Below are 9,098 nucleotides of genomic sequence, written 5' to 3'. Positions count from 1 at the left end.
TCGCATTCGGATCATTCATCATTTTCACCTCTAGTTGCCTAAAAACTTCCGACGGAAATAATTTACAATAAATGACAATATTGGTTTTTTTTTTCATTTGAAATGCCCTGGGCTCCCTTCCGATGGTATATACTAACACATTCTGGACAATACGGCAACGCACGCTGTGTTGGCTTGTTTTGATTAAGAATGAAGGTAAAGTGGGTTTATTTATACAGTCCGTAAACAGTTTGGGAAAAATGGAAGAAGACTCTCTGTCTCCCAAGCCCAGGTTCAGTGACAATTTGGGACCATCCCAGGTACCGTACCGGCATTTCAGAATCTCGGGGTAGGGTAGGTGGGGAGGGGGAGGCGTCCCGTTAAAATCAGGAACAAGGGTGTAAGGCGGAAAGTATGATCACAGAGGCCCGGGGAGACAGCAAGATTGGGGAGAGCCCTGCGTCCTTGTCTGGGGGTTTGCGGGGGGGAAAGGGGAGCTTTAAATTCCAACCGGTTTCCACCGTTTCTGCAACAGCCCGACGAGAAACGTTTGGCAGTCGGCTGAATGGGCCCAAACTGGGGTGCCCCCTCCCCAGAATCGAAACGGAAAATATCCAGTATTTCTCTAGTTCCCTAGAATGGAGACGGCGCGTTTAGGCTCTCTCCGAGTGTACTGCCTAGCACTAGGAAAGGGGCTTTTCCTGTTTGGAGGAGCGAAGGCCCGGAGAGGTGATTTTTTGGATTGAGTTGAGTACAAAACGGTGGGAGCCTTTTCCCTTTTTCTCTCCATCTCATGTGTTAAGGTACAGCTCCGAGCCTCAGGCCTGCACCAGGCGCTCCGGCCACGGCTTTGGGCTCTCCCAACCCGTTTCGGGTCCCGACGCATTCCCGGGACCAGATTACTTCTAGGACATTACATTTCTCTCCTGGGCGGCAGGGGCGTGCTTCTGCGAGTTTACACTGCTCTGGTGTCAGGTATCCTGAGAAAAGAGGGCAGCGATTGCATGGGGCAGACGGTGGCACGTTGCGGGGAATCTGCGCTGCTGGGATAAAGTAGTCCTGGAAATAGATGAAAAACCGCTTCGTTGGGATAGACTGAGTTTAGAATCCATTGCCCCAAGTAGATTCTGTTCCTGCATCTCACCCCCCACCCCCAGGACGCCTCCCTGTGGCTTTCCGAGGGACTTTTCGATGGGACTGCTATCGCGGTCACCATCTTGATCAACATTCCTAGTTGTTCTTCGCTCTACTTTGATTTCCATTGGGGTTTGTGTGAGTGTTTGAGTGAGAGGGAGGGGGGGGGGGGAGAGAGAGAGAGAGAGAGAGAGAGAGAGAGTCCGTCTGTCAGTCGGGTACCTCTCCTGGGTCCCTCCTGCATTCAGTGTCAACGTCGGAAAATGGGAAAAAATTAAATTAATTTTTACAAAAGGGCCAGAGAGAGGGGCGGGCAGGTGAGAGAGAAGCCAGCTCAAGTGGATCGGACGGACGGTTCGGCGGGGGAGGGGAAACCGAGGGGGTATTTGGGAGCTACTAACGCGTAGGATTCCATAAATAGAGCCACAATAGATACTCTCAATAGAAATACACGGAAACGCTTCCGATCAGTCCAGCGCTTTTTTCTCCGCCCCTTCTTTAGGGTTGGTCCTGGAGTAAGGCTCGAAGGCGGAGGAGCTGAGGTACCTGGCGGACAGTTCCTGCAGATTCCCCGCCAGGGAGCCGGCCACGGCCAAGGGGCCGGAGGACAGGCGGCCGGCCACGGAGCCGAGGAGCGAGGGCACGGGCAGGGCGAAGAGGCCGGGCCCGGCGGGCGGGGCGGCCTGGAGTCCCGAGGCCTGCGGGGGCCCCGCCGCGCCGCCCCCCGCCGGGGGATGCGGGGACCCGCCCCCCGCGCTGGAGCCGGGGGTCCCGGGGCTGCCGCCCAGGGGGCCCAGGCCGGGGGTCCCGCGCAGGGCCGAGCCCAGGGCCCCCGCGGCACAGGGGGGGCAGGAGCCCGGGCAGGCCGGGCGGGGACAGCAGGCGCCCCTGCTCCAGGAGCCTCAGCACGCTGCACGTGGCCGCCGTCTCCGACACCACCGACCGCAGCTCCGAATCCTTGCCCTGGTCCTTCTTCTGCTTGGTGCGACGGTTCTGGAACCAGACCTTCACCTGCGCGCCGCGCCCGCGGCCGGCCGGCGACCCAGCGGGACACGCCGCAGAGACACGCAGGGACGGGGGCAGAGACAGAGAGAGACACGTCAGCGGGCACAGCCCGGGACCCCCAGTCTGGCGGGGGGGGACGGGGGACGGGGGCTCGAGGAGGGCGGAGGAGGGTGGAGGAGGACCCAGAGGAGGAGGTTCCAGCCCTTGGTACGGTGCTCCGCAAACCGCAGGCGCTCAATAAATACGATGGAAGGAACGAATGGCCCAGGAGGACGGAGAAGGACGAGGACGAGGAGAGGACAGAGGAGGAGGACGGAGGAGGAGGAAGAGGAGGAGGACAGGAGGAGGAAGAAGAAGAGGAGGACGAGGACAGAGGAGGAGGAAAAAGAGGAGGAGGAGGACGAGGAGGACAGAGAAGGAGGACGAGTACAGAGGAGGAGGAAAAAGAAGAGGAGGAAGGCGAGGAGGACAGAGGAGGAGGACGAGGACAGAGGAGAAGGAAAAAGAGGAGGAGGACAGAGGAAGAGGAGGAGCAGGTGGAGGACGAGGACAGAGGAGGAGGAAGAGGAGCAGGTGGAGGACGAGGACGACTAGGAGGACAGAGGAGGAGGAGGAGCAGGTGGAGGACGAGGACGAGGAGGGAAGGACAGGGTACATACAATCTGGGGCACAGTCACCCCGTCTGCTCTCACTGATAGGGATGGTCCGGGATCTGATTCATCCGAACCAGAAAGTAACAAAAACAACAACAACAACAAAAACAACAGTAGCAACAGTACCAAAACAACAACAGCAATAACCGTAGCAATTGTTTCTGTTTTTTTTTAAAAAAAGCAAACACCAATAAACATTTAAGTTGGATTCCACCCGGGTTTCAGCATCCCTCTCCCCCCTCGGCTCTGCTCTCAAGAGCAAACCCTCAGATTTCAAGCTTCTGAAGGGCGATCAAGGCCCAGGCCCTGGGGGTCTCGCCCTGGGGGGCGAGAGGTGGTCCGGAGACCCTTAAAATATGTGGGGCTGGGGGAGGAGGCCCGAACAGCCGGAGGATGCGGCTGGCACATGCAGGGCCCAGTGGATTTGAAGGAGTCGGGGAAGCCCGAACCTTTTGGGGGTTGGCATAAGAAACCTTCAGGCCCCCCACTCCCTCTACCCCTTCTGCCTTCTAGAATAGCTGAAATCGGGGACCGGGGCTGTTCCGAATCCGGGGCCCACCCCCAGGAGCCAGGGGCCAGAATGTGTGTGTAAAAGACGCAGCCACCCCCACCCCCCAGGCCACACTTATATCGGGGGTAAAAGGGCGGTGCGTCCCACCCTACCCGAATTTTCCGGCCTCGGGCCCTCCCCTGGGTTCCGCGTTCAACCGATCCCGGACTGCGTTTCTGAGAGAGCAGCGGCCCGGAGAGAAGCGGGGGAGAGAACCCCACCTGTCCTCTACCCACCTCCCCATCTCCGGGCCTCTCCGCCTCGCCCTGCTCGGAACAATCTACCCTCTCCATCATTTCCTGACAAAAAATCATCATAATAAAAAAAGGTCCATTACCTCCTTCCCTCCCAAACAAGGGCCCGAACACGTCATTCCAGGCCCAGGATCCTCGAGGCGACAGAGCTATCTGCCGACCCCGGACGACCGCAGCCTTTCAGGGCTCAATCAAGCAATCGATCAATCAATCAGTGGTATTTATTGAGCGCTTACTATGTGCAGGGCATTGTACTAAGCGCTCGGGAGAGTACAAGCAGAGTTGGTAGCCTCTTGGGGAGTACGATTTTTGACATAAACTCTTCGCCTGGGGCGGAGGAGAGAGTGGGGCCTCTGGGATTAAATGGGTGGGGGGTCACATCTCCCCAGGCCCGTCTCCCCCAAAAGGCTTCGCACTGTCCACGTCCATGCCGGTCACCCCAGGTTCACCCTTAGACCTAAGGGTCCCGGCCCCCGGGCTTGAGGAAAGATAACTGGAGAGGGATAGCCCGACCCCGCCGGGGTCTGGCTCTGGGCAGGCGTTGGGGAGGGGGATCCCAGAGCCTTCCCTGCAGAGACATAGTGGTTGTCCCCGGCGGGGCAAGATCTGGGGCACAAGCCGTGGAAGAGGCAGTGGGCGTGTTGCCAGCTCCGGAGACCGGATCTTGAGACCCTGGAGGCCTCGGCGGGAAGATGCTTCACTTTCCGGTCGGGATGCAGGCCCTTCCAGGCCCCGGGGTCCTGACCCCCAACACCCAGCGGAGGGAGGGAGGGGTGCTTCTTTCTGGACTGGGTCCAGGGGTCGAGGTGGGGGGCGCAGCCAGGACGGGGGCTGGCTCCCTTCACTGCCGACAGAGGATCGAGCCTTCCCCAAGAGGCTGTACTAAGCGCTTAACACCTAAACCCTTAGCGCAGCGCTCCGCACACAGTAAGCGCTCCATAAATGCGGATGGATGGATGCACGAATGCATGCATGAATGACTACCTGGGTTTCGGAGAGGTTCAGCTGGCGGGCCAGCTCGGTGCGCTCCCTGCCCACCACGTACTGACAGCGCTGGAACTCCATCTCCAGCCGGTACAGCTGCTCCGCCGTGAACGACGTGCGGGTCCGCTTGGGCCGGTCCAGGTCCAGCCCCTTGGGGAGGATGATTTCTCGGATGGAGCCTTTGGCATCTGGGGAGGAGGGAGAGAGAGACGGAGAGAGGGAAGGAAAGAGAGACGGAGAGAGGCAGAGGATGGGAGAGAGAGGCAGGCCGTCAGGATTTACTCGGGCCCAGCAACTCTCTTCCTCTCCCTCTACAGCCCACTGGGCTCTGGCCTTTCCACCCACGGCCAACCCCAGCGGGAGGGCTGGGCAGAGGGGGCAGAGGGGGTCTTCCCCAGACCTCGCTGTGCTGCTGCAGCCCAGTCTTGGGGTTGGCCGCCCTCGGCTGAACCTTGCGGCCCAGGAGAAGAGGGGAAAGGAGAAAGATGGAGAGGTCATCCCCTTTCTGTACCCATCCCGGGGGTACTGGGAGAGAGGGAAGAGGGCGAGGAAGGTCCTGGGCTCGGAACATCCCCAGTCGCTCCTCGGAAAGGCTAGGGCTCCCGGGACACGAGCGTTCCTCCCGTGAGGGTCCACCTGTGTCCGGCCACCCGGGTCCCCATCCTCCGGCCTAATCCCCCGACCCCAGCAGGGCCCTGACTCCCCTCCAGGGTCAGACTGCCGCCCCGGGGGTAATTACTATTTACCAGGAGAGGCTAGAGGCTAATTTCCTGCCCATCCCGGGGTCCTCCCTTCCTCGGGGCTTGCCCGGATCGGGGGAAGGGAGTCCTCTTGGACAGAGACCGGAGACGGGGTGTCTCGAGGCTGGGGTCCCTCTCGGACCCCATGGCACGGGGGACCCACTCCCCAGGGCGCGGGGAAAACGCCACGGGCGGCACAGTGCCTTGGCCGTTTACCTCCAGAATAAAAACCGTTTTAAATTCCCTGGTGGAGCGCCGACCCGGGGCCCCGACTAGAAGCCCAGCCCGCCCAGGGACTGCCAAACTTCCCTCTTTCTCTCCCCTGACTGCTTTTTCCCTTCTCGGAGCCTGTCCCCGGGGGCGGAGGGAGGGACAAGGACAGACCGCCCGAGTCCCACTCGCCTCCCTTGGCCTGCCCGGGCCCGGTTGCAAAAAGGCAAAAAAAAAAAAAAAAAAAAACAAAACCCAAACAAAAAACCAACCATAAACGAAAACAAAAAGAGAGAGATGGGGAGACAGCGAGCGGCCGAGAGACAGACGGAGAGCCAGACCGAGAGACGGAGGGGAGGGAGAGAGAAAGAGAGAGGGAAAAAAAATCGGACTAATATTTACATCTCCTCCAGCGGTTCTCTGGGTTTCGCTAGCCCACTCTCTTCCCCCCCCGGGTGGGCCAGTGGCCCCTCTCCCCTGCTCCCCCCGGACCCCGGGATCTTGGGGATCCCCAACCCCCGTTTCCCGGTCGCCCCATCTCCCCCTCTCTCCGGCTCCCGGGACAGGCCGTGGGCGAGCTGGCCAGGTCGGCTAGAGGGGGCAGGGCTTGGCTAGAGGCCGGGTGGGGGGACAGTTACCCCCAGCCCGAGAGGGCCCAGAAAAAGTCTTCCCCGAGACCCCTCCAGGGCTTTGGCCTCTCCCCAGCCCCTGCCCCGCCGACCGTAGGGACCGACCAGGGGCACCGGCCAAAGGGACTGGCTGGAGGGACCGGCCGAGGGGACCGGCCGGGCCTGGGGAGGGCGAGCTGGGGGTGGGTGGGAGGGAGAGTGGGGGGGCCCTTCCGAGCCCCTCGGGGAGCGGCCGGCGGAGGGAGGACCCCACCTGGCCCCCGGCCCGCCCTACCTCGAACCAGGATCCTCCTGCAGTAGTCCGGGTCGGCGGGACTCGCTCGACTTTTGCTACAGTCTTCGGCGGCGGCCGAGGCCGGGAAAGGAGCCGGCGGGTCCTTGAGGAAAGCCGCCGAGAGGCTCCCTTCCGACCCTTTGCTTTCCTTGCCTTCCTTGTGTCCGTTCTTGGGGATCCGAGGAGCCTCGGCGTCCGTTTGGCACCTAACGTCCATTTTGTCTGATTTTCCAAACATGTAAGGCAAGATTTTTTTAAAAAAGGAAAAATAATAATAATAATAAATAATAATAAAAAAGAAGACCCACGGGCACGCACGCGACCCCCACGACACGCAGGGGTGGAGGGGGGACCGAGGCGGAGAGGCGACGGAATGGGTCTGGTCACCGCAGCGGGGGCCGGGACAGCGCTCTGGCGAGGCAGGTTGGTGACTGGTCTGGTCCAGTCTGCTTCATGAAGCCCGGCGTCCTAACGCGCCCGTCCAGCCTCCTGAGCCCCAACGAGCAGGTACTGCAACAGTGCAACTCTAAAACGATTTCATGTCTGCCTTATTACAGAGCCACGGAGTGGTTAGGCACCCAGAGGGACGCGCACTCGCCGTTTCAATTGATTACGGGTAATTTCACAGCTCCCACGTTTAGGTTACCTCATGAATACACTAAATTGTTTGGATAATATATCAGATCGTAATGGATGGTTTCTGCGCTCGTCCCCAATCAAGTAGAGTTTAGCCAGTGAATAAACTGAAATGATTGGTCTTGCTTTCAGGAAACACACAATCAAAGAGAGACTTCCAGAAAAACTTTTGACAAGATTCATCCTGAATTGTTAGCACCATTAGCTGTCATTATTAACTTTCTTCGGTTTGCCTTTGACCCCTCCAGATTATATACTGCCTAAAGGGGGTTTCTCTAGACTCGCCAAACAGCAGCTGAATAAAGCTGCTTTGGGCGCGGGGGGGGGGGGGGGGGGGGAGAAGAGAAAGCGGGGCGGGGAGGGAGGACCTGAGGCAGGAGTAAGCGTTCTTTCTAGGAAAAAGGGGAAAGAAAAAAAAGGAAACAGAAGAAAAAGCAAAAGTTTTCCTGAAGAGGGTTCTCCCCCCCCCCCCTCCCCACATATAGCAATTTTTGCCCTGGAGAACTCCTACTTAACACACCTCCATGCTGACAGCCATCTTAAACTCCCACCTCTCTCTCTCTCTCTCTCTCTCTCTCTCTCTTTCTCTCTCTCCCTCTCCCCCTCTTTCTCTCTAATTATTTAATTCCAGTTACATGATTTTTTTTATTCCCGTACCTCCAGCAGCCCTGAGCCTGTTCATTGAAAAGCCAGCTTTGTATTCAGATATAGTCCAGCGAGAGAAAGAGAGTCTCAACTGCGTGTTCTGCTTCAAAAAAAGTTTTACCCAAGCTATTTCATTGTCTCTGCTACAATATCTTTGAGAACAGCAACAGCCAGTAATCCAATAAGACCATTGATTAGGCTACAATGATTCAATTCAACCACATGGCCTTGTGCAAAGAGCATGCTCCAGTCCTTCTTGTCACCTTGTCGGGGCAGAAGCCCTCTTCATGCTGCTCTCCTTATTCAATCCTTTATGGGAAATGCAGAGCAAAAAGAGTGAAAGATGGCAATTATCTAATTGGACTATTAACAAACAATTCTCTGAGTGTGGCGGTCTGGCAGAGGTTCTTGGGAGGGAGGGGGGGCGGGGAGCTCTATATGTTCCACTAGCCTCAGTCACAAAGAGTTTCGGGGCTGAGGAGGAAAAGGGGAAGGAGAAGGGGGGAAAAGTAGGGGGAGGGAAGCCGAGGAGGGGGAAGGTTTTGCTGAGAATTTTTCCACACGAATCCAGGGACTGGAGACGGAGTGAGGGTGGAAGGGAGAGAGGGAGAGAGAGAGAGAGAGAGAGAGAGAGAGAGAGAGAGAGAGAGAGAGAGAGAGAGAGAGAGAGAGAGAGAGAGAGAGAGAGAGAGAGAGAGATGTAGATGGAAGGAGATTGGTGCTTTCACCACGACTGGCTGAAACCTAGCTTTGTTGGTGCAAGATGTGAGTGGAGAATCTGCCCACAGCTTTCTCTCCCCACCAAGGCAGCATCCCTTTCCCTCTGCCCCGCCCCCAAAGTTCCATCCCAGGAGGCCCCAGCCCTGGCTCTGAACTTGACCACAGAGATGAGCAATACGTGAGGGAGTTGGGAGGGGGGGGGCTGCACCCCCACAAAGATCCCGCTTAGATTTTTTTTGTTTTTCCCTTAAAGGAATCACGAAACTAAACGGGTTCTGACCTCTCTCTCTCATATCACATGTCCTCTGCTAGAGGCGACATCATTAGATGTGAGAAAAAACAGGAAAAAAGTGTGTGTGTGTGTGTGTGTGTGCGTGTGAGAGTTGTATCCCTTTGAAGGTGCATATGGCCCACTCGTATACATTCAGCTCATCAGCTCCATTTCGCCTTAAACACATCCTTTGAAGCTCACTAATTGCGAATAATAATAATAATAATGCTATTTGTTAAGTGCTTACTATGTGCCAAACATTGTTCTAAGCGCTGGGGGGATACAAGGTAATCAGGTTGTCCCACGTGGGGCTCACAGTCTTAATCCTCATTTTACAGATGAGGTAACTGAGGCACAGAGAAGTTAAGTGGCTTGCCCAAGGTCACACAGCTAAGTGCCTGAGCCGGAATTTGA

General features: G+C 57.5%; 1 protein-coding gene across 1 annotated transcript; it reads right to left on the bottom strand.

Annotated features, from left to right (window-relative positions):
• Nucleotides 1–1,580: 1,580 nt before the first annotated feature.
• On the bottom strand, nucleotides 1,581–6,650 carry VAX1 (ventral anterior homeobox 1). Its single transcript, XM_038758584.1, is given in 4 exon segments — nucleotides 1,581–1,961; nucleotides 1,963–2,124; nucleotides 4,560–4,747; nucleotides 6,413–6,650. Coding segments are annotated over 4 exon segments (969 nt in total).
• Nucleotides 6,651–9,098: the final 2,448 nt, after the last annotated feature.

This window comes from Tachyglossus aculeatus, chromosome 16 (genome assembly GCF_015852505.1).
Source record: "Tachyglossus aculeatus isolate mTacAcu1 chromosome 16, mTacAcu1.pri, whole genome shotgun sequence".
In the NCBI taxonomy this organism is placed as follows: Eukaryota; Metazoa; Chordata; class Mammalia; order Monotremata; family Tachyglossidae; genus Tachyglossus; species Tachyglossus aculeatus.
Note: the sequence above shows the minus strand (reverse complement) of the source record. Positions and strands in the feature narration are given on the sequence as shown.